The 24,080-nt window shown below is 55.8% G+C and overlaps 3 protein-coding genes across 14 annotated transcripts in view; 1 reads left to right on the top strand and 2 right to left on the bottom strand.

Moving 5' to 3' along the window:
* The first annotated feature begins 2,987 nt into the window (after window positions 1–2,987).
* Window positions 2,988–4,551, top strand: DDIT4 (DNA damage inducible transcript 4). Its single transcript, XM_040564398.1, has 2 exons — window positions 2,988–3,177; window positions 3,388–4,551. The coding sequence occupies exons 1-2, from the start codon at window positions 3,081–3,083 to the stop codon at window positions 3,879–3,881; spliced, it is 591 nt and encodes a 196-aa protein (XP_040420332.1). The 5' UTR covers window positions 2,988–3,080; the 3' UTR covers window positions 3,882–4,551.
* Window positions 4,552–7,940: 3,389 nt separating this feature from the next.
* Window positions 7,941–22,268, bottom strand: DNAJB12 (DnaJ heat shock protein family (Hsp40) member B12). Of its 2 annotated transcripts, XM_040564632.1 has the most exons (9): window positions 21,902–22,268; window positions 21,102–21,270; window positions 20,020–20,165; window positions 16,448–16,633; window positions 15,533–15,612; window positions 14,305–14,414; window positions 11,480–11,652; window positions 11,111–11,262; window positions 7,941–9,795 (listed from the first exon to the last, which is right to left on the bottom strand). In XM_040564632.1, exons 1-8 carry the CDS (start codon window positions 22,266–22,268, stop codon window positions 11,141–11,143), a joined length of 1,353 nt encoding a protein of 450 aa, XP_040420566.1. In that variant the 3' UTR covers window positions 7,941–9,795; window positions 11,111–11,140. The 2 variants fall into 2 exon arrangements, with proteins under 2 accessions (XP_040420566.1, XP_040420565.1); XM_040564631.1 differs by having other exon boundaries at window positions 7,941–11,262.
* The window catches only part of MICU1 (mitochondrial calcium uptake 1), a 97,540-nt gene continuing 95,711 nt past the window's right edge, over window positions 22,252–24,080 (bottom strand). For all 11 annotated transcript variants that reach the window (XM_040564622.1, XM_040564619.1, XM_040564621.1 and 8 more), the window contains 2 exons: window positions 23,484–23,573; window positions 22,252–22,470 (listed from right to left, as the gene is read on the bottom strand). In XM_040564622.1, the coding sequence (XP_040420556.1) occupies window positions 22,310–22,470; window positions 23,484–23,573 (251 nt within the window). In that variant the 3' untranslated portion in view covers window positions 22,252–22,309. The remainder of the gene's footprint in view (window positions 22,471–23,483; window positions 23,574–24,080) is intronic.

A 24,080-nucleotide genomic window follows, 5' to 3' on the forward strand; every position in this document is an offset into this window, starting at 1 on the left:
CTGCACCCGTGCAAATTCGCCGTACCGGTTCTGAAACCGCTTACAGGCGTTGGTTCGTAACGCTGCAGCTCGGCCGGGACGGGTCCCACGCTTCCTCCCCAGCCTCTGCTCCTGCCCTGAGCTCTCCTCACCTGTCACCCATTTAACTGATGACACTCGCTCTCCAAACTCAATCTGAGATGGGGTGGGTTTTGGAAAAGAAGGGAGCTTTTCAATTCTCAGCTTGTTTGTTTCAAACCAGCTATTTTTAATCCTGTTCCCCCCAGCCACCCAACCCCACCGTGGCCAAAACACCTCCGTATCGCCAAGCTGCGACACCCACGGCTCCCCTCGCTACCTGCCGCGAGCTGAGCTCGGGCTGACCCTCGCCCACCCTATGTGCTGCGATCAGCAGAGTTGGAAATGGAAAAAAAAAAAAAACTTCAGGTTTTTCTTGCATGAAATTAAACTTTTCCACCCCTGCAGCTGCGGGGGTGCCAGGGCATTGGTGCCTGCAGCAGGCTGGTGCTGAGGCCAGGTCCCCGAGTTGCAACTCCACACCGAGTGCTGAAGGTGAATGTTTCAGCGCAGGTACCCAAATCTCCCTAGTTCAGTGCCTGACAAAGGGTCCCAAGCCCCCTGGGGCTGAGATTTCCCCCCAGAGCCCCGCACAGCCCCTTTCCCTTCTCCCTCCCCATGTTTTTCAGCTGTTCCTTGGTGTTTGCTGGGCTTGTGGCTGGAACAAGCAAACCCAAGGAACAACCCCAGCTCCCCGCCGTACATGGCTTGTTTGTATGTGCACAGCACCAAAATAGACGCGTGTGTGTGAGAGCTATTGAGAGGAAGTGAAAAGTTCATCGTGTACAGTATGACAAACGCAAAAACATGTTGTCGGTCCGTCCCTCCTCCCGCTCGGTAAACACTTTATGTAAGGCAGCGAGAGAACCGGAGGGCTTGCTGCAGAGCTCCCTCTGCTCCAAACACAGGTTTGGAAACTCCTGGAGAGCCCCATTTCTGCTTTATGCATCTGTGGGGCGGGCTTGGGGATGACCAAACCTCTCCTCGGGGTTTTGTAGCACCGTGCCCCCAGCTGGGGGGGGGGGGGGGGGGTCTCGAGCTGCTCTGAAATTATTTTGAGGCTTGGCCACAGCTGGGAGCGGAGGGGGAAGGGAGCAAAAAGTTGAGGCGGGGAGGGGAGTGGAAAGGGAAAAAAAAAAAATACGAACAAAGAGCCTCGTTCAGGGCTGCTCGCTGGTTTTCCTGTGGGTGCCGGCGGCAGAACGCCATGTACCGGCGCAGCCCTGCGCCCGCCTCCCTCCCCGGGCCTCGCTCTGGAGCCAAGGCACGCGCCGGGACAAAACCCCAACGCCGTGCGTGCGGCCCCGGCACGGAGGGCTTGGCCGTGGGGTGCGAGCACCCACCATGGCCAGGCTGCGTGGGTCGCATTTTGGGTGTACACATGGACAGAGGGGCTGGGGATGCTCCGTGCCCCCCTCTCAGCACGCCCATGTTTCACTTGCATGTCCCCAAGCAGATTTTTGGCACTCGCGGCCCTTCCCCCCCACACCTCCACACCATCCTGCATGCAGAAATAAAGCATAAATCTGCCTAAACCCAACTTTTTGGGACCTTGGCAAGGACAGGAGTAGCTGCAGCCCCCCTCGGGGCAGAAATCCGTGCCCACCGCCCGCCGTGGACGTGCGCCGAGGCACTCGCCGAGCCCCTTGCATCGCCTTCCCCCGGGCCCGGCCCCTCCAGCGCAGCAGAGCAGCGTGATGGAGCGAATCTAATCTTCGGCGGGGAGGGAAGGAGGCGGGGGGGTCCCGGCAGGCCGGGAACAGGCTGTCCAGAAAGTTTCTGCACAAACAGTCCCGCGCCTCTTGGCCGGGCTCGCTCCCCGCTACGTGCGCACGCCGCAGGAACAGGGGCTGCAGAGCCCCTCGGGCCCCACCGCGGGAGGTTTCGGGGAGGGGAAGCACCGTGATTGACGATGTAGGAAAACTGATTTGGGGCCCAAAACCCCTGTTTTTGGGGCTCTGCTGCAGGAGGGTCGCAGAGAAACGGGGGGGATGTTTTGCCAAAGAACGAAAAATATTTACACTCGGCACAGCCTGGGATGTCTGTGTTTGAATTCAAGCTTATTTTTAGCAAGATGTGGTCCCTGTTATCCTTTTTTTTTTTTTCCCACTCGTTTACCATTTTCCCCCATTTTGACCCCATTTTGTTCCCAATCTATTTTCGGCGAACATTTGCACAGGCAACTTGGGACCGAGGAGGGGGGGGAAAACCATGAGGTAAATTTTGTTAAAACCCAGCTCCCAAGCACCATCTGAGTGTCTCCAGGCACGTATGTGCCCGTCTCGCCGTACCGTACGGCACTGCACAAACACCAGTGCATATTTTTGTCAGCTGGGGCTGGGGCTGCTTCATTTTTGCCCCAAAAAGCGGGGCTGTTGCAGGGGTGCAAACACACAGCACCCAAATCACTGGGGGCACAGAGTTGGGGGGTGTTTACCCCTACTGCTAAGGAAACACCAAAACAATCTGTGGTAAAAAAGCTTTTTTAGGGCATTTTGGAGTGTTTTTTGGCTGTGACAAGTGGCGCTGCCCTCTCCACCGAGCCCCCGGCCGCCACAAAATGGCAGCCCCCCGCCTCGGGGGCACCAGCCCTGACCCAGCACCCGGTCTGACTGCAAGGGACCGAGCCCTGCCGAGGCCAGGAAGGCGAGGGCGGGCGGGGAGATGCGTGAAAACACCGAGTTTTGTGGAAATTTCGGGACACGAAGCCCGACGGAACCCTGCGCCCGCGGGCGGCGGAGCCCTGAGGCGAGGGGCCGGGAGGGGGGGGGGGGGGGAGGGGAGGGGGGGGAGGAAGGGGGCAGGGGAGGCGGTGCGTGCCCGCTGTCACCGGGCAGGAGAGACGCCGCGGACGTGCCCCGCACTGCCATTGGCGGAGGGCGCCGGCCGGGGGGCGTGGCCTGCCGCGCCGCGTCTATATAAGCAGCTGCGGCGGCGGTCGTCCCTTCAGAGCGGTGCGGCGGGCGGGAGAAGGCGGAGGGGTGTGTGGCGGCGGCGGCGGCGGCGCTGCTAAAGCCCTCGTCATGGCCGGGCTGTGGGAGCGGCTGGCGGGCGGCGACAGGGGCCGCATGGAGAGCTCCGACTGCGAGTCGCTGGGCAGCGCCTCCGGCTCGGAGGGAGGTGAGCGGCGGGAGCCCTGAGGAGGGGGCAGTGAGGCGGCGCGGGGGGTTTCTGAGGGGCCGGGAGGGCCCTGAGGGGTTGGGCCCTGGTGAGGGGAGAGGCCCTGAGGGGATCAGTGTGGGGGGGGCAGCGCCACACTGCCCCGTTTATCCTCGCATTGCCGCGTGGAGCCCCTCAGGCTGCCAGGTACTGACCCATTCTTCTCTGCAGACCCCGACTCTGCTGACCAGGCCTCGCTGCCGGACCTGGACCTGCTGCTGCACGACCCCGAGGACGAGGTGCTGTGCGCCGAGCTGCTGGAGCTGGTGCAGGCCACCCTGGGGAAGGCTCCGCTGGGTGCCCAGCGCTGCTCGCGCCTCCTGATGCCGGCCCAGCTCGTGGCGCAGGTGAGGACGGAGCTGCTGCGTCTGGCCTGCAGCGAGCCCTGCGGGCTGCGTGGGGCCCTCCTTGACCTCTGCGTGGAGCACGGCAAGGCCTGCCACGACGTGGGGCACATCGCCGTGGACCCCGCTGTGGTGCCCACCTTCCAGCTCACCCTGGTGCTGCGGCTGGACTCGCGCCTCTGGCCCAAGATCCAGGGACTCTTTGCCTCAGGGCCCGCGTTCACCCCGGGCTTCAGCCAGTCCCTGAAGCTGAGCACGGGCTTCAGGGTCATCAAGAAGAAGCTGTACAGCTCCGAGCAGCTGCTCATCGAAGAGTGCTGAAGGGGACACGGCTCACCCAAGTGCTTTGGAAGAGCTGACACTCACCGAGCTGGTTAGAGCGTGGCGGCTCCCAGCGGCCGCAGTAGTTTAGGTTAGGCTGGAGTAGGGCGTAGGTGGATGTAGCTGGGGCAGGCGGAGGCCCTGCAGGGGAGGCCCTGGTTGTGGAGCCCCCCTGCCAGGCGGGCGCGGGGCCGTACGGTGCTTGCCTCACACTTCCGTGATTGTAGGATGATGGCGGTGACTGCACTCCTGGGCTTGGCAGCGGGGCTGCTGTGGGGGCAGGCGGTCTCCTCCTGGTTAATTTTTTTTGTTGTAACAACGATTGTAATCAATGGGGTTTCTGGGGGAGGGTGTGCGTGTGGGAGTGAGTGACAGCGGAGTGAAGCCTGGATCAAAGACAGAACTCCCCTGCTGACACCTGGGCAGCTGTGCTGGGGCTGCTGGTGTGGCAGGAGGGGTCTGGAGCTGTGTCATGGCTCCATGACCCAGGGAGGAGAGCCTGGGGGAGAGGGGCGTGCAAGGTGCTGTGGGGACGGAGGGCAGGACCCCTCACCAATACACCCTGTGCGCTCCATTGATTACAGTTTACACTCATACACTTGATGTTCAAGTACAAGACTTCCTATGCAATCGTTTTTTACTTTTCTAATAAAACCTGTCTAATTGATAACCTGCTGCCTCCCTGCCTTCACTGCGCTGTGACAGATGATGCAACTGCCTCCCCGATGACCCAAATCCCCCCTCGTGCCCTGCACTCGTGGGAATCCCTCCCAGCAGCCCCCCTTGAGGAAGGGGCAGGCGTCCTGGTGCACCTCGACACGGGGCTGTGACTCAGGCAGGGCTGAGTCAGGCCTGGGTGGCAGCACCCCGTCACCCACAGCCACAAGGAAGTGGCCGGGGGGGAAATTTGGGAAAAAAACAGGAGTGTCTGGTAAAAGGGGTGTGGTGAAAGGGTGAGGGGAGGAGGTCGGGGGGGGGGGGGTTGTCAAATCCGCCCTGGTCTGCACAGGCAGTGCTTCCCTCAAAACACTCCTGAGCCTCCTCACATCCACACTGCTGAGTGCAATTACGCCAGCCCGCAATTATAACGACTCAGAAAAGAGGCTTTCACTGCAGTGTAATTAAAGCAGGCACGCTGGGTCAGGCGTGAGGTGCAGAGGCCAAACCCAGGCTGAAAGACAAAATTACACGCTTCCCGCTGAGTGCGAGTCGGTTCTGGCTCAGGGTTGTTTGGTTTTTTTTTCCCTTCCTCTTCAACCAGATGCTGACTGCTGGAGATTCTCACTGCTTCTGAAGGGGATGGCCCCAAGCACCGGGAGCCGAGGCTACGCACGCCGCGGGGATGCCACCGGGAGCAGCTCACCTCCAAAAGCCAGGTTGTGCGAGGGCATCTGTCCCCTCCGGGTCCCAAAATTTGGGTGCTTCTAAGGACTGATGAGCTGGGATCATTCCTCCCCAGCCCCATGCAAGGGCAGCCCCGTTTTTGGGGTCAGGCGGGCCGTGGCACGGTCCAAAAATCCCTCACGCAGGTGCTCCAGCTCACAAACCCCAAAACCAGACGGAGCAGCCGAGGCGTGCTGCAGAACTGGCAGTTCTTCGCACCGGTGTCACGGGACAGAGCAGGCACGTCGCTCCCCCGGCAGCGGTGTCACCGTCATCCTGGCTGCTGAGGCACGGCGTGGCTCAGAGCTATTTTTAGCTTTTTACACGTATTTTTACACCGCCCTCTCCTGAGCACGCCAGGGGCTCACCCCACGCGGTGCCAGCCCCAGCTCGTCCCCTGGCCGCACGCAGGGGACTCGGTGTCACTTTTCAGAGCTGCTATTACAAGGAATGACCCAGGGCTGCACAGAACACTCAATAAAAAGCCTGACAAAACCAAACCCATCTGCGCCGGGTCCCCCAAACGCCCCGCGGCCACCCCAAACATCCCAGGCACAGATCCAGCCCCGGTAGCTGAGCCGTGGCTCCTATTTATAGCGAAATGCCCTTTCTGTGATCCCCGGGGAGGGGGGCGGATGGGCAGCAAGGTCCCTGGGGCAGCTGGAAGTTGCCAGAAGGCCCCGGCGAGGCTTTATTTAGCTGCCCCATGGGGACAGGGCAGGCAGAGGGGCGTTTGGGGGCCCGCGAGGACACGGCGGGGCTGGTTGTGGTGCCGGCCAAAACCAGGCTCCCCTCTGCAGCACCCAGGCGGCACTTCAGTGATGGAGACCTCTGAATTTATTTAAATAAATAAAATTGGGATTGTTCTAGGGCATGGGCAGCCATGAAGCCAGGAGTTAAATACAGGAATACCCACAGACACCTTGATTTCACCTTAAAAAAAAAAAAATAAATTATGGTGTCAGAAGCGGGGCCCCATTCACTCCCTACCTGCTGGAGGAGGATGCTCTCAGGGTGCTGCTGGCCATCCCCTGCTGCCTCCCTCCCTGGGGGAGCCACCCCAATTAAAAGCTTGCCTTCCCAATCAGGCTAACGAAGTGGGGAAGGAACTAATGGGCAGCCCAAATTGCCCACACAAAAGCCACTGAGCACACCAAAACCTGGAGTATCTCTTGCTCCTCCAGCCTGGGCAGGGCCCAAACCACAGCAAAATCCCCCAAAACTGCCGTGCTGTGGAGCTGCCACCCTTCCTGGTGGCAAGAACACAGGTTCGTTAGCGGCAGCTCATTAAGGGCGCGGAGGCACCCGCTGGCAGAACCAAGGGGTCCGGCGGCTCGGGGTTTGTTTGCACTGAGTCACTGCCACTGCCAGGAACTCGGCGAGGGGAAATCAAAGCCTCGCAGCCCGGCTTCAAAGGAGGGGGAAAAGGAACGAGAGGAAATCCCGGCCCTTGGGAGCGTGGGGCTGGGCGGAAGGGGGGAACTTTGGCTGGGTCACTGCTGGGGAACTGGGGAAAAGAGACCCAAAGCAGGGCCTTTTCAATGGAATGTCCTTAAGGGGCCAAATTGCTCACTGGGGTGCTGAAAATAGGGAGGAAAGCATGAAATTTGCCTCCCCCCATTTGATCTCCCAGCTCCCCATTCGCAGCAGGGTGCTGGGGCTGACCCCTTCAGCTGCAGGAGCCGAAATTTGGGAGGGAGAGCAGTGCGTGCACAGCGGCTGGCGGCCAGGTCTGGCTTCCAACCGACCCGGGAGAGGCTACAAATTGGGATGTTAAGTTATTAATTTAATTGCTTACACAGAATGGGCTGTTAGCAATCTGCTAGCAGCCATTAGCAATAATCCCAGTCTAAATATCATCAGTTTGTTCCTCCAGGAGGATTCAGGGTGATGCTGGTTTTTTTTTTTTTTTTTTTTCCATGTGCCTCAGTGCAGGGGCTTGGGCCAAGATTTTTGGGCTTGCATCTGCTTTTCCCAATATTTTAGAAGCCTAAAAGACTGCTTTCCCCATTGCAGAAGCCTGGAGGAAGAGCATAATGCTAGGAGGAAAATGATGCATCCCCCAAAAAACAGCTCAGGCTCAGATGGAGGAAAAGGGGCAGCTGAAAGCACAGGGCTGGGGTGAAAAATGCCATTTTCTGGTCAGCCCCAGTGAGCTTTTCCTTCTTTTGCTCGCTGCAGTCCGCACACGGGGGATGAATGGGTGCCAGCTCGGGGAGGCTCCTGCGAGCCCAGGCAACTGTTGACTCAAGTCTCTTCCCAAGCACAATTATGGAAATAAAAATACAACCCAGGCCAGCCTCGGGAGGCAAAAGAGCTGCGAGGCTGCCCTTCCTGCCAGGGTCAGGGCCGCGGCCGTGTTTTGGCTTTCCCCTCTCTTTCCATACTCCTCAGTAACCTCTCCCTTCTCTCCATCTTCTTCCCAGCATCTTCACACTCCCTCCTTCTCACATGAAGCTCCCAGTGCTCCTCAAGTGCTGGGGCTGGTGGTTCTGCCTTGGTGTAGTCAAAAAAACCCAATACACTAAATAACCAGGGAGTTACCTGTTTTCTGAGCAGTTTGGTGGACGCCACTGCTCCCCTTCTCCTGGGGACAGCACCTCTGCTCCATCCTCATTTCCTACCAAGCCACTTCCACTGCTGCCCAGGGATCTGCACGACACCAGCACAGCCGTAGCCTTTCACGATATAAACATTTATTTATAGATGTACAATTTGATAATTAACTCTAAATCAAGAAATGCAGCTTCCAGGAGCATCCGTTAGGATCTATGCTTTCCCACTCATATTAACCATGGAAATCTACTCGAAAAATCCAAAGGTTTCGGTGGGCAGGCTCTGGGTGAGGAATGCCGTTTCGCAAGACATTCAGCACCTCTTGCAAACGTGATTCTTCTTTTAATCCCCCCACCCCATGAGCTCTGTGTGGCTGCGCCTCGATTAAGAGCTATTTCAAAACGCCGTGCTTCCACCCCACGCCTTCCAAAGGTGGAAGTACCATAAAAAAAAAAAGGAGGAAAAAGACAACTTTTAAAATCAAGTCCATGTTGTGGTAGCTGTGGAATAAGGCTTACAGTTAAAGGGAGGGCTGATGCTTTGCAAAACAAATAGCCAAAGACAGAGCACACAGACTGCTATTGCTCAAGAAAGGAGCCCAACTCACCGCTTGATCTCCCAGCCCTCGCACCCACTGCTGCTCTTTTGATCAGCTCCCCTGGGGTGCTGGGGGATGGCTCTCACAGGCAAAGCCTTTAGGCGAAAATTAACCGCAGGGGACGAAAAAGGATCCAGTTTATCCCGCTGACCTAACTCCGCTCATTCGCTTCTCAGACGGCTCACAGCCCTGAGCGCTCTCATCCAGGTCCTGCCTGACCAAGCCGGCAAAGCCGGGGCTTGCGGCAGCACCGAGCGGGTCTGAGGGGACTGGGTGCAGCCACTGATGTCCCCCCAGCAACACTTCCTTCAGCAGATGCGATGCAAAGCTCCGTTTGGTACAGACAGCAGCACTTCACAGGACTCCCCGAAGAAACGCAGGCGATAGCGCGCCACGGCCACGTTGCAAACAGGAGCGCTGCTGGGCAAGGGATGCCGGGTGCGGGACAAAATAATTAACAAAGGGACACAGCCCGTGGAAAGCCCTGTTTACAGACTGAAAGCTGCACACTGATTACGAGGCTAAATTAAAAGCAGACTGAAAAAAAAAAAAAAAGGTTACACACAGACATAAACCGAACAACTGATGAACTAAAACCATCCAGGACAATCCTTTCCTTCGCTGAATGCGGCTCCAGCGCTCCGTTGACCTGCGGAAGCTTCTGCCAACGCTGCAAACCCAAATTGCAAATCTGGGCAGTTTCATTAATTGCTTTTCGCCCCCTGCAGATTTGCAAATGCTTTTATTACAGCCCAGAAGGCAGGCATCAACATCCCCAGCCACAGAGCGCCGCTGTCCTCGAGAAAGCAAAGTGCAGTAACCGCAAAGTGATCTTCAGCTCCGTGTGCCAGGCAGAGTGAGATACCCCGGGAAGAGACGCTGCCCGCTTCCCCGTTCGCCAAGCTGGGCAGAGAACAAAATAATTTAATCATCCAACCCCTGCATAGTTTAAAAGTACAACATATATACAGCTATAAATTAATTCTAAATAGATTATACTTCTTTTTGTTTAAAGTTTTATCACCAAATTGTCCGATTTCTCTCTCCAGCGCAGTCACGAGGGTCTCCTTTTGCTTCATGGCTTTGTGGTTGGGTCTCTCACCTTGCACGCCACGCGCTTGTTCTGATGGTTGTGGTACCCTAGGAGCAACCAGGCTAGTGGTGCCGGAAGGGGAGGAGGAGGACGGGCAGCTGTGTTTCCTGTCCTAATTGCTGCCTGAGACATCGTAACGGCGAAGATGGGCAGAGAGAAGAAAGAGGGCAGTTGTGCGTTGCTAATTCTCCGATTCCATTTTAATATCAGGTTTGATTCCTTAAATACAAAGTCCGTCACCTCGGCTCAGTGCACTTCACCAAGAGTCTTCAGGCATTTCCAGTCTGGGAACGAAAGCGGTAAGGGTGTGAGTCCCGGAGAGCAGCACGGCGCGCCGCCACCCTGCCGCTCCCCGCCCGGCCCCGCGTTTCGGGAGGCTCTGCTCAGACCGCGGGCACGCAGCAGTGCCGAATTCCTCCTCTCGAAGGAAGGCAGGTAGGTAACACCGGGCTGGCGTGAAAGAGGAGGCGCGGTTATGAAAACAGGAGTGGGAGAAGCGAGAGAAGAGTGGTTCCAAAAACGGGGTGCAGGCAAAAAGGGCCAAACGCGACCCCGAGGATTTGCTTTGAGGGCCTTCAAGCTTTTAGCCACGCTCCGTGAGGCAAGGAGGGTGAAAACAAAGAACAGCTCCACTGCTAAACCTCTTTACTCGTGTCTGGAAGTCAGGTAGCTGGATGTCCAGCGCCCCCAAGAAGTCCTTGTAAGGCTCAGTAGTGTCCATACAACTAAAACTTGGTGTGGGCTTCACCTTCAATTTCTTTTGTACAGAAACTCTGCTTTCAAAAGGTTTTGTGGCTAGATGGGGCCACCCTCAGAGCATCTGGTAGGTGAAATCAGCCCAGATAATCGGGCACAAAAAGGACTCCAGCCTCTGCCCAAGTGTTCCTGGCTTTCATCAGCTCCCCCGTGACCCAGCACTCCCGCCTTCACCTGCGCTATCCGGCTCGCCCTAACCCCAGCTCTCCGACCCACCCGTCCTCCAGGCTCCGGCTCGGCCCCTTTTGTTTCCCTGTGAACACACAAAGCTGCTTCTACAACCTGCCGTGAACTCCAACCCTCTGCTTTGCTCTCCTCGTCAGGGGAAGGCAGAGGGGGGCAAGGAACATCTGTTTTCTACGGGTCCATTCCCGGTCACCACACTTCTTTAGTGCCACGGGTAACGACTTTTTCAATAAAACAGACAATAAAGCAACAAAAAGGGTTCATTTAAAGGCTGCGGCTGGCTGCCGCGGCTGGGAAAGGCGTAGCGAGATAAGGAAAAAAAACTTCAGCCAGCTGAGGCGCGCACGGCCGCTGCGTCAGGCACGCAGTTGACAGGAGCTCGGCCGAGTCGCCAGCACGCCCGGGGCTTTGCTTTGTTCCTAGAGAACCAACGCCAGCAAAAACAGCGAGCTTGGAGAGAGCCGGGGTGCTGACATGCAAACTAAACAGAATTAATCTCCCAGGTCAGGAGTGCAGGCTTGACAGAGGGGGGTGCTTCCCCCCGCTACGTGCGCGCATCCAGAGGAGACTCACGAAGACTTGTGCCTCAGAGATTTAAGTATTAAAAGCACTACTGCGCCGTGCTCTGCCGTCCCAGGGAGCGTCACCAGCTCGTACTTAGAGCTCCGCCGAGCGGGCCGGCAGCGACTATCCGTGCAGAGAGGCCTGTACGTCTGACAGTCTGCTACAGCTGGGGGTGCCCATCTTCTGCGCTCGCTGGTACAGCTCCGAGTCCCCGAAGTAGCGTGCCCGGTACAACAAGCCTTCCTCTGCAAAGGGAGAAGCGCGGCGTTAGGAGCACGGCGGGTAAGGAGACCCCTCACCAGGCCAAGTCCCACCGAGCACGGGGAAGGAGAAACGCAGAAGCTCATGGCTCGGCAGGCTGCGAAATGTGCCTACACGGTGTTAAAATATAACTTCAGTGTAGCTCAGTTGTTTTTTTCTGCAGCAGACAACCCTCTCTGCCCCTGAGCCCACGCTACTCACTCTGCTGCTTCTCCTTCCAGCAGTTATTTCGGAGGTTGGCAATGTAGTCGTCCTCCACGCTCCTCTCCACGTTCTTCAGGTTGGTGCCTGCGTACTCCTCGGCGAAGTTCTCAGACACGTAGTAGACGACTTTCAGGTGCTCTGTCACTCTCCTGTGTATGTGACCCACGGACCTGGCTCAGGAGAGAAGTCAGAACAGCATCAGACACCTGAAGGGCACGGCCAAAGCCTCGCGGCTCCTCATAACGCACGGCATGCCGTGAACCACATGCATCACCCCCATGCGCCCACCGCCTTGGAGCTCAGGAGAGGAGAAACCTTTCTGGTGGAAATGAAGCAGCAGCACAGGGAGGGACAAGCCGGCAGGGAGCCCCACGGCTGGTTCCACAGCTCGGGGTGCGAGCAGGCATCAGGGCAGAGCAGAGGGCAGGCAGCGATCCCAGCTGCCCCTCGGCCAGACCTGGGACCCTGCGCTCTCCCCTGGGGATATCTGCCACCCCCAGCAGTGTCAGCTGCCCCCAGCTCACCACATGCTGCTGTAGGAACGAAATTAGATCCCACTCCACGCTCGAGCCTGCACCGACGAGTACAGCAAGCACTTTCTGGAAGGAAACCTCTCTTTACCCTAACCCTACCCCCTCAGATTTGCATTTCAGACAAAACCGCGTTCTTATTTTCTCCCCAGCGCTCCGGCAAACCTAGAGACACTCACCGGGGCGTGTTTGCAAGCCGCAACACAGGACCTGTGCCCAAACACTGGATTCATCGGGAAAGGCTCCAACTGGAGACATGCCCAAAGTCTCCCATAATAAATACCAGCTGGCTGCTGCATCAAACACAAGCCTGACTCCTAAGCCAGGTATAAACATCAACTCATCCGGCTCGCCCTTCAGCCTGCGAGCAGGGTGCACAGGAGCGAGTCAAACACTCCTGCACGCTCCATCAGGGTCCAGCACTCTGGGACAAATGGTGGGTAACCCCACAGACCAAACAGCACCCAAAGCTCTCTCGCCACTTTTCAAGACCAAGGCAGTGCTTGCTGGCAGCTCAGCTCGCTGCTTTACCTGTCAGGACAGAGCCCTGAGGCCTCCACAAGTCTGTATTCTTCTTCTGTGTAAAGACGAACTAAGGAAGCTACAAAATGAGCCCTCAGAGGAGAAGCTTTCTGAGCTCACAGAGCTTCAGCATGCTGCTGGAGCATACTGAAAACAGAGAAGAAACCAGAAACCTGCTACCTGGAGGCAGACGTGCAATTCGGTCATGCAGATTCGATGAGGCATTTCTGAGCAGGGTGGCACTGACCTAGGCGGGTCTGTCAACAAAAGCTTTATTTTTGGAAGAGGTTTACAAAGGGAACCGAGTGACAAGTGTTTCTTTACAACTCTGCCATTCTCAGCAATAGCTTCCTATAAACAAGGGGCACTAAAACCTCCCCGTGCCATTGAAACCTCACCAGGTTCAGCAGCTTGCCTGCGGCACGCTGGGTTCGATGCAGCGAGCTCGTTTCCTGCCAAGGAACAGCTGAGCTCAGCATTTTTTCCTTTGCCTGAGTGAGAGCACAGCACCGCCTGCCGGCACAGCACGCTGCTGCTCCAGCTCCTTCCGCCTCACCCAGAAAACACGACTGAGAGGCCAGGGCAGTTCGTTTGCTTCTCTTGTCCAAACCCAAAGTGGGAAATCGGTTGGCTTGCTGCTGCCTGAGCACAGCGAGGCTCGGGGGTGATGTTCCAGCTGAGAAGACTGGGAGCAAATCCCTGCCTGCCTCAGAGCTGCCCTGCGCTGAGCGCGTTCTTGCCCCACAGAGCACCTCCTCACCACTGTAAAACGAACAAGCAGAGACACACACGGGCTTAGTTTCATCGCCCTCAGCCACAGAAGTGACATCCCAATACTCCTTAGCCTCTCAGAACGACCCTTAGCTGCGCCTCGCTCCAATTTGCTCTCTTTTGGCTCTAAGTGCTAACGCCAGAGTCCTTACCTTGAACCCGAAAGCCGAGCTGGGTTTTAGAGCATTTAACATAATCACCAGCAAACACCGCCGTCAGTGAAACCCAGCAGGGCCCACGGGCCATAACCAAAGCCACCCTCTGCTGGCCTTCTACCTGCACATAGGAAACTTGCACTGAGTGAACGTTAGGGTTCTGGCAGGAGCGATGCACGCAGCCAGAAGTCACTCTGTTCCTTGCTGGCACCACAGGGTGACCAAGAACAAAAACTCGTTTCATTTGTCAGCAGTGAGCAGAGCAGGGCATTTCCACAGGGTCTGGAACGAAACCGCACTGCTTGTGCACAGTAAACGTCTGGCCCTAGATATTCCATGGCAAGATCAGAGCTCAAAACCAAGGGATTTCTCTGGGAGTGTCTTTTATTCCCCCCCTCTTCTACTGCTCTGTACTAGACGTAAACCCAGCCGAGGCTTTTAGGACGAACAGATCCGAATTTCGTTTTTCGTACCCCAATTTAATTCTACATCTCAGCCCACTGCACATGGATCTCAGTGTACCCAAACAGCCCTGCTGGGCTACAGCTTCTCAAAGGCATTTACTTCGTCCCTTTCCCATCTAGCTGCAGGCTACAGAAGTTCCCCGTCAGAGCCCCAGTCCGTCAGGCCAGTGAGCACCCTCCAACAGACCCTTCCATCCCAAGACCTGCCTGAAAACAAGGTGGCCTTCTCTGACGTGTGAGACACCTGGGAGCAAGAGCAGGAGGAGATAAAGCAAAGAACTGATGGGAAAAGCAGAGCGCCCAGCTCCCTACCCCAACAACGTCAGCCAGCCCTCCAGAACCCACCCCGCTTCAAAAGGCTCAGAGTAAGGGGTACTAACGGCCTCTGGCTCAGGCTGTAGGGAGGGCTGGAGACCATCATCTGGCTGAGAGCAGACACGATGATCAGGATGAGGATAGGCATCAGCTGGACAAACAGCCCGAGGCCACCCTGCAGGAACAGAAACGCACAGTGGAGCGTTGTAGGCAGACCCCAGAGCGTCGCTCTCCCCCCCCCCCCCCTCCCTCCTTCCCAGCCCTAACACAGCCTTAATTCCCCTGCCCAACATAGGCAGCGGGCTCAGGAGGCTCCCCAAAGTAACTGGGAGAAGTCTGGCCGCCCACAGCTCTCCTCCAGAAAGGACAGCATGACTCTGGAGGTCCAAACGTCTCCAGGTTTGACTGCAGGGGACGGGCAGGGGGAACCTGGTGAGCAAATTTCAAAAGCCTCACGCCTGTACTTTGTTTGCCTTCGTTTGACTGTGTGCCCCGTGAGGCTCCCATCCTGCTCGTGCTGGTGAGCAGAACTGGTTTTGTGAAAGCGCTCTCCCCTCCTCGGGGTCAGATGAAAGAAATTCCCCCTCCGCCTCACCTCTGAGCTCCCTCCGCTTCTGGCAGAGTGCGCTTCCTCCTTTAACCTTGAGAAGAACTACTCAGGAAGTTCTCAGTTTTTCTTTCTTTCTTTTCCTTTTAAAGTATTTTACTGGCTATTAAAAGAGCAGGGTTATGTTAAGTCCCACATTCTCATTTCTCCAAGTCAGAGGGCTTGGAGACATACGCAGATTCTGTGATGGAAAACCCCAAAATAGCTCAGGCTATACGGTTTTTTCCTTGGTTAATTACACATCACAGACTAGAAACACCCCATCTCGCATAGGGAGATAAAAGGGAGAACGGGTACGTGTTGGGAGGAGCCACGTGTATCCGTATTATCCGAAAGCTGGATCTGCCTTTTAAAATTAGAGAATGAAATGAGAGAGGAAATGCTTATTCTCTGCTAAAAACAAGTACGTGTTACTGGTGTCATCTCATTTCGAGGTGGCACAGATTCAAGAACACACCAGTGTTTTCCCTGCTGGAAGAGAGCTCTGAAAGTCCTGGGAGAGCCACCAGCAGTAAATTACAGAGTGAAAATTCTGCAGGCAGCTTACTTCCCACGACTCCAGCTTTCTGTACCGGGAGGTGACAACGAGCAGGGCTGTTGCACAAAGCAGCCCCGCCAGCTCGCTGGCGATCTGTGTACTGGAAAAAACATTCAGGCTCCCGGCCCCCTGCGTGCTCTCCACTTACATCTCCCTGATGCTCTCGCCTGTCCTGCCTCTGGTGGTAGGTGTATCGCATCCGGCCGTTGCTGTACACGTGGACGTTACCTGCGAGCAAAAGGAGAATGATACAAAGAGGTCAGCGCACGTAAGACAGTGCTGGTTGGCTAGGAAGGAACCACAAAAGATGGCTACATTCCATGCCAGCATCACCGATAAAAATGCAACTCTAAAAGTTGGCTGTGTACTAAAATGCAGGACAAGAAAGCGTCCGCTACTGCAGGCTGTCATGGAGGGATCCCAAACAGCTCACCAGAGGTGGCTGCAGCAGCTAGGGCACTCTCCAGGAGACTGACGGAAGCATTCGTACAAAGGAGTTTATTTTTTGATTAATACCAATTGGAAAAAGAAAAACAAATCATTTTGTTAGTTTTTCCACCTTAGAAGCAGCTTTTCCTCGTTTTAAATGTCAAAACTACAGCTGAAGAGGGAGACCAGCTGCAAAACTGCTCCTGAATTCTTGTGGGACCGAGCAAAAATAGCAACTCGCAGTTTTTACTGGAGTAGCCCTACCTTTCTGGCAGGCAGAACAGGAATGCTGCAGAAGGTCACAAGAAGCCTGTGCATCATTTTTGTTCTAACGTTCAATCCAACCTAGTAATAGTTAACATTTCCAGCATGCAGACAGATTGCTGAACTGGGGAAGAAGTTCATCTCTGCTGGAATTACCTGCTGGATCCCAAGTTCTCCAAGTTCCCATCTGAACGATTTAGAAAACCCTAGGTGTTTGGGTCATTTGTGAGGGAGAGCTCTCATCAAACTCGGCTGTGGAGAGGAACACCGCTCTCCAACCAATCCTCGCCCTGCCCAATAAATCCCTGCTGCACTGTGACTGTCAAAAGGACGGGGTCCCTCTCAGGAGATCAAGGTTTAACGTGCTTACTGGAAGGAAATCCACCACCAAAGAACATGTTGAAGAGGTCCTCGGGGGAGATGTCCGCCTCAAACCCGCGGTGGAAGTCTGAGTGACTGTGTCCGTGCCGAGCAGGGTTGAGCTTCTCGTCCCCGTACTGGTCATATTGCTTCCTCTTCTCCGGGTTGCTCAACACCGCGTACGCGTTGCCAATGGCTGAAATATCGACAATAAGGAAGCAATTAGCTTCTTTCTTCTCAAGATAACGCGCTGAGCCCTGCGAACGGGCACGGCTCGCCTTCCTCAGCACCCAAATGAGATTCTCAAGCAGCCACGTCTTTGACAGCACAGCTCTTGTACCTGGCACGCTGCTTTGGCAAACGCTGGCAGAAGGAAACCACACCAAGAGACTCAGCCTTAAATTAACTCAAATAACGAAGCTGTGATACGGCTGGTATGGGTTCTGTGCGTGTTCCTAGAGAAACCCTCTCAGGTGAATGAAACTACACATTGCTACGCAAATACTGGCAGTAGAGCTGCTACGCATTTCATTTCATTAAATCTGTTATTTCTTTTGAACAGCTAATCCCAAACCATTCAGCCATAAGCAACTGTAGAGGAAAGTACGATTTCAGTTGATGGATTTTATTCGAAAGTAGCATTAAGTGCACTCGATGTCATAGCCTAAAACCAGAACTACAAAGAATTTAAGTACAGGGTACATCACTGAAAGAGACTTTAAGATCCCAAGTAAAAGCTGGTGAGGAGATGTTGGCTAAAAGCTGTGTCAGCGACCTGTGAATTTCAGAACTTCCAGGTTCCAGAACGAAGGTGCTTAATTACAAGGGCTGTTAACAATGCCTGTGGAACTGAATCCCCCCGGTTTCCCAGCTACCTCTCTGCAGCCTCAGCACATGCAGGGCCTTCCAACCAGACAGCCCGCCGGCCACCCGCCTGTTTCTGGGCTCCTGTCCCTGCACATCCCAGTTTACCACTTCCCCTCGGCACCAACCCACCCGAGAGCCTCCGTACGTGACTGCAGAGCACATCCCTTCTCCTCCCCGTGTCGCAAGGAAGTGAAGAAGTTCACAGGACTGGGGCTGACTGGTGTGTTAAAGGCAGGAGCAGAAGCAGCAGGAAAGGGGGGGACACGTGCCCTTTGCAGGAGATTAACTCTAAGATTCAAAATTTTCCCGCAGTGAGACCGAGGTGTTTGGTTTCTTCTTGGACTAGAGATTTGGAGAGTGAAGGATGTAATGTCAATATGCTCGTTCTAAGCCTCGGTTATAATTACTGCACACACAGCTAACGTTGCTACAAGCCGGGAAGGAAGCTAGACCACAAGGACTGGCTCCAGCACACGAGCCTGTCCTTTCACACCATGTGATTAAGCAATGAAAATGGGGCAATTTAGGATCTTGTTCATCGTCTAGCCTTCTGCTGACCAAGCTACATAGAAACACCTCATTCCCAGTCAGGATTTTAGCTCCAAGTAGCTAGGTTCAGCTCTTTCCCCAGCGTCAGCCAAAGGCAGCGATGCAAACGTGGTTCAACACAACTGCAGCCACCTGCAACCGCGGCCTGGGACAAGGTCCCAGGACAAGACCTCACGTTTTATCAGCTGTCACTGGGAAGACGAATGTCAAGACTTGAGCTAACACACCAACGTTAGAAAAAATTAACTCAAGCCCTCAGAGCGGTGCACGTTTCCCCCTTCACCCTCTGGAAGGGAGCAGCTGGACTTTGGCGAGGCCTGCAAACCGGCGGCTCTGCTGAAGGCCGGGAGATCCAACGAGACGAGGCTGGAGGATAAAGGGCACCTTGCTTAACGCACGACTTCTGGCACGTAACTCTTGTCAAAGCCTTCGGCAAACATCGTTGTTCAAGATTAGAGGTGAGGAAACCTGCCTTTCGCCACTTGGCGAGGACTGACGGATAAACTATCGGCCGGCGGCTCACGGCACAGGCGACGCAGGCAGATGGCTGCAGATGCTCCCTGCTTAACCTGGCCCCTGCACTAAAAAAGAGTAGCTGAGGGTCAGCTCGCTATCTGCCAACAGCAAGACGCTTATCAGTCATGGATTTGAGCCTTAAAAGGCTCGAACAAACCTTACATAAGACTTTTACTGCTGAAATTTGTCCACTCGGAGCTCACCCCTCACCGCACTCGTGGCAGGCCAGCCTTGCTCCCTGCTCCAGCAAAAGTCTCGGGCATCTCCCTGCCGAGATGGCCAGAATCAGACCGTGGTATTTAAATGGCTCAACGCTGTGAAACGGGCACAAGAAGTTCTGTGCTTATCTCCGTGATAACAATCAAACATCCCCAGCCTGCAGAGGAACGTGCCGTGCTGCTCCAGCTCCACTGTACCCACAGTGCTGCTCAAAATCCCACAGGCAGGTGCCACCCAGGTGAAAAGCCTTCGATTTGGGTACGGGCACCTAGGGAGGTGCCTGCGGGGCTGTTTTTGGGGATTACCGTCAGAAGAGGCCTCATTTTACTCGTGAGCGGAGCAATTCCAGAGCCAGCCCAGGGGAGCACAGTGCCACGATCACCAGCCTGCTCCTTTATTTTCCCTCACACAGCTGAACGCAGTTCTCGTGTGACTCTACTGCATTTATTCTAGCAAAGGGGATTTTCCTGGCCCACAGGCAATTACACAACTGCTCACAACCACGAGTCAAAAGCTCAGCTAAGCGGGCTTCCAAACGCCTCCTGCTGAGACTTCTGATGTGATATGGAAGATGAGAAATAAAGGAAATGAAAAAAATCATGAGTGCTAGAGAATTAGCCACCTTCCCTACAACCTCAGAAGGGTAGAACTACTCCCAGATGGACACAGATGCTTAAGCCGAATTCTGTACGTTCCAAGCAACAGCATTTCTTCTGGAAAACGACTCCGGTTTTAAGCTGCCTGATTGCCCAGGAAACATCCCTGCTGCACACGCAGAGGCCCTGCGGATCGGGCTCCCCGTGGCAGAAATGAAGCTCCTGCTGACCTTTTTGAGTTCTGACGGGGCTCGGTTGTACAGCTGGTGTAGTTTCACCCTGGAAATGTTCCCCTGGCATTTCTATCCAGGAATTCCATGCACAGCCCTTCCTGACGGTCAGGCAGAGCGAGAAACCTGAAGGTTTATGGTCTGCCTGAAATGCTCCACAAGCAGGAGAGCCTGAACACCACTTCTGCAGATGAGTTCCCTGCCACGGAGCCCGTCCAGCAATATTCCTCCTGAGGGATTCAGTTACAGCAGCCCCGCTGTGCTCTCGGTATGTGGGAGCTCTCTGGGAGACGTGTTTGTAAGACAAAGGGGCTGCAAACACGACAACTGCCTCTGGTGCTGCACAGCTCACCGCGTTTCTGCCGGGGCTGTCCCTAGGAGGGGAGAACCAAGCACCTGCCGCGAAACCGACCCTGGGGGCTGTTTCAGGCTCCCGGCACACTTTGGCCATGACACAACCAGCTCAGAGAGACAACTCTGCTGACAAGAGCTTTATTTCACTCTGCCTGAATCATGAGGTTGTTTTTAGGGAGTCCTTGCTAGCCCAGCTCAGCAGCATCACCTGATGGTTGTGGGTAAGTCACGAGGGTGGGAACGCACGTTACCTTTAAAGGCCTCCGTAGCCCCTGGCGCGTGGTTCTTATCCGGGTGAAACTTCAGCGCGAGTTTCCGGTAAGCCTTTTTCAAGTCCTCGTCAGAAGCTTCTCTGTTGACTCCCAGAATTTCGTAGTAATCTTTGCACTGCTTTACCCTGCCAGGAGAAAAGACGCGGGCAGTGAGTTCCGGCCATGAGAACTGCTTTGCCTCGGATGTGTCGACTCCGCAACGTCACACGCGGCGCGGTTTCGACCAATGCTGCTCAGTGAACTCTGCTTTACTCATCTCTAATTCCTCAGAGGTGACCCACTTTTCTCACGTGCTCACCCGCAGCGTGCCTGCGCTGCTGGCACACAAACACTCCTACGGAATGACTCAGGCCAGGAAAGGTGGAAGGGCCTCTCCCCGGGCAGTGCTATCACAGGCAGAAGAACACAACCGGCAAACAACCTCCAAAACACGAGCGTGATGGATCTGGGGGTGCAGGGATAACAAATGGCAGACCAGGATCCAGAGGACTGCTGTTTTTTTGGTGTTCCCCCACACCTCCTCAGTCCCAGTTAATTCAGACTTAAAAACTAACATGGGCTGAGCTGGAGAGGGAGCAGCAGGCACTGCCCAGGCCTGCGAGCAGCCCAGCTCACACAGCGTGCCCTCTGCTACAATGCCTCCTTCTCACAGGACTTGGAGGAGACAGAGTAGAGCGTGCTGGATTTGTGGACAAACGGGTGGCGCAATTAATCCACCCGGAAGCCAATCAGCCAGGGCGGTCCTTGCGCAACTTGGACCGTACCCAGCGCCTTACACTACGGTTAGAAAGCGAGCGTGCCTACGCTTCGGTCCTGTGACTGCCAGCGTTTACAAGGGGTAGAGCTGGACGGAGAGCAGCTGGAAGGGTGCTGGGAAGAGGGGTGATGGATAAATGTGTCCTGGGAGTTGCCAGCAGGAGCTTTAGGAGCGTCCTGAGCATCTCTCCCAGCAGAGCGAGGGGTCCTGCGGGGGGGTTTCTACTTGGTTGGGCTCTCGGCGTGACTGCAGGCAGCAGCACAGGGGGACGAGGCTGTCCCTGAGGCCCCCGCAGCGCACGCACCTCCTGACGGCATCCGCCTGGTCCCGCGTGTAGCCCCGCGGCGCCTCCCCGGCCGCCTCCCCGCCGCTCCCCGGCCTCCCCTGGGGGCTCGGCGGCGCCCCGGGGCTGGGGTCGGGGTCGGGCCGGGCGCCCGCCGCCTGCTGCTCCTTGTCGAGCTCCTCCAGGAGGGCTGGAACGGGAGGGGGGCGAGAATTAAGAAATTCGGGGAAAAACAAAAGAATTTGGGGGAAAATAAGTAATTTTGGCGGGAGAAAATTAAAGATTTGGGGGTGAATTAAAGATTTTTTGGGGGGGAATTAAAATAAATTCAGGGAAATCAGATAAATTTGGGAAAAAATAAATAATCTCGGAGAGAACTTAAAAAAACTGGGGAAAATTAAAGAAATTCAGCAAAAATTAAAAGAAATCCAGGGGAAGTTAAAATGATTTCGGTGAAAATTAAAGCCATTCCAAGAAAATCGAAGACACCCAGGGAAAATTAAAAGAATTTCAGGCAAAATTAAAAGAGACCCGTTGAAAATTAAAAGAAATTCGGGGAAAATTAGAGAAATTCAGGGAAAATGAAAAGAAACGCGGGGAAAATTAGAGAATTTGAGGGAAAATTAGGAAAAATTGAGGGAAAATTAACGAAACTCGGAGGAAGTTAACGACCCCCCCCCCCCCTTTTCGCCCCCCACCCCCGGACTCGCTTTCCCAGCACCCCCCGCGCTCCCCAGACACCGCGCATGCGCACTCCCCGCGCAGGCCTCCCCCCCCGCTCCCCGTGCCGTCGCCCCCCCGGGCCGCCGGCCGCGCCTCACCGCGGGCGCGGGGCGAGGGGTAGAGGCGCTGCGCCTTCAGCAGGAGCCGCCGGGCCCGCTCGGGCTGCCCGGCCTTGGCGGCCGCCAGCGCGATGCCGACGCAGCGCTCCGCCTCCTCCCGGTTCCCCTCCCTGGCGCCCGGGCCCGGCGGGCGGCGCCGCCTGATGGCGTCACCGGCAGGCCACGCCCCTTCGCAACAGACCACGCCCATCGTGACGAGACCACGCCCGCGGCCAAACCACGCCCCCTCTCTAGGCCACGCCCCCCCCCCGTATTGCCCCGAGTACGCGCGCACTGCCGTAACGCCACCACGGCGCCCCCCCCAAAAAGCACGCAGCTCCAGCACGTTAGTTAAATCCGAGCTCATTAGGGGAATTAAGGGGACAAGGGAGGCCCGGCCCAGCCCCGCTAGGGCCGGGGCAGGGTGAAGTCCCAGGCCGTCTCCTGGGCGCACTTCCACATGGCGCGCATGAGGCGGGTGAAGCCCATGTCCTTGGGCTTCTCCAGGCCCCGCATCAGGCGCTGCTTCATGATGGCCACGAACTCCTTGTTGCTCAGCTCGCCGTTCCCTGCGGGGAAGGGGACGGAGGAACACGTTACAGGTGCCCACAAACGCAGCCACGCACCCCAAACGCTCCACAACACACCTCACAGGGCAGCAGCCCACCCCTAAGCCAGCGCCATGTACTTCACAGGGCGGCAGCAGCCCACCCCAAACCCTCCCGTAGAGCTCGAAGTCCCCCTCACCTTGGGGTCCCACAAGAGCTGGTCACACACAGCAGCTCACAGCAGTGTTTAAACCCCAGCCCTGCAGGAACAGGGCCCGACAGCAGGGCACCGGCTCCTGGGGACAGAAAACCCACCGCAAAGCCGATGCCCAGGGCATGCACTTGAAAGAAACTGGGCATGGAAGAAATCTGAGGGGCAGCAGCCCCCAAGAAACAACCCCCCCAGTGCCGGCAGCTTCCCAGATCAAAGGGAGGTTATATTTAATGAATGAGTTTCTCCATTTCAATTTTTTTTTTCCTGCATTGCATCCAAATGCAAATCGGGGCAGGGAAACTCCACTGAAATACCAGGAGGGGAGCAGAACTCCCCCCAGCTCTGTGGGCTTTTGATGCATGCCTATAAACAGCGACAGAAAGCCCCGAGCTCTGCGCCTGCTTTTCCACCCAGCACCTTCCTGATGGCGGATTTGTCAGGCAACCACAACCAGTTCCCCCCCCCCCCCAAAGCTTTGCTATCAAAATATTTATCAGACGCCACATGTGGATGCAAATTGGGAACATTGGGATATCCTTGGATTCACTCTGAGCTCCAGTCTGATCACCTGATCAGAAAACGCCACAGAATAAAATAAAATAAAATAAAATAGATGCAGCAAAGGCACAAGGCAGCAGGTGGGGCTGAAGCCAAGGGGACAGCAGCCACGGGGCAGGACTCGAGATGGGCACTTTTCTGTGCTCGTGTGTAACTCAGCCAGCCACCAGCACTGGGCAGCTTCCGTGGCTGATGCCCTTTCCCTGTATTTCTCCTCCTCAACTCTCAGGGCCGAGAGTGCCACGGGAGGCTGTTCACTCACCATCGCAGTCGAAGAGCGCGAACACCACGTCGCACACGTGGTCGGAGAGCTCCACCTTCGCCACCGTCCTGGCCACTTGCTGCATGGTCACTGCAAGAGAGCAAGGGCAGGCGGTGAGCGCAAGCCAAACCCCCCAGCTCTGTCCCCATCCCATCCAGCACCAGGCTCCTCGGAGCCTTCCCCTCCCTACTGCAGCAAACTGGGGTGTGGAGGGGCTGTTGGCAAGCACCAACACGCTTTGGGTTCGAGATCAATGTTCAAAACCCTTAGGTGAAGCTTTTTATCCCCCTCTTTGGTTACGAACTCAGAAGTGTCAGCGTGACAGCAAGCACCGGGTAGGAAGCTTCTTAACCTCTCCTGGTGGTTTGATTGAGGCAGGTCCTGCTGATGGTGCTGCAGTAATGAGACTCTGAAAAACTACTACAACAGGCTGGGAATAATAGTATTAATAAAATAATAACAAACAAGAGCAGCTTTTCCATTTAAGCAACCCAGGTCCAGCACAGACTCGGTGCCACCCAGCTCCAATGCTGCAGGAAGAGCTCGTGTGGTACCTCCCGTCAGCAGGCTCTGCAGCAAGCAGACAGGGCTGACCTT

This window comes from Cygnus olor, chromosome 7 (assembly GCF_009769625.2).
Source record: "Cygnus olor isolate bCygOlo1 chromosome 7, bCygOlo1.pri.v2, whole genome shotgun sequence".
In the NCBI taxonomy this organism is placed as follows: domain Eukaryota; kingdom Metazoa; phylum Chordata; class Aves; order Anseriformes; family Anatidae; genus Cygnus; species Cygnus olor.

What these genes read in the sequence shown, in the direction of transcription:
- DDIT4 (XM_040564398.1), top strand. Translation starts at nt 3,081, where the DNA reads ATGGCCGGGCTGTGGGAGCGGCTGGCGGGCGGCGACAGGGGCCGCATG. An exon ending in CGCCTCCGGCTCGGAGGGAG is followed by an intron (nt 3,178 to 3,387) that starts GTGAGCGGCGGG and finishes TCTTCTCTGCAG; the next exon opens with ACCCCGACTCTGCTGACCAG.
- DNAJB12 (XM_040564632.1), bottom strand. Translation starts at nt 22,268, where the DNA reads ATGAGCTCGGATTTAACTAACGTGCTGGAGCTGCGTGCTTTTTGGGGG. An exon ending in TACAGCCTGAGCCAGAGGCC is followed by an intron (nt 11,653 to 14,304) that starts GTTAGTACCCCT and finishes CTCCTGAGCCAG; the next exon opens with GTCCGTGGGTCACATACACA. An exon ending in CTGGAAGGAGAAGCAGCAGA is followed by an intron (nt 11,263 to 11,479) that starts GTGAGTAGCGTG and finishes CTCCCTTTGCAG; the next exon opens with AGGAAGGCTTGTTGTACCGG.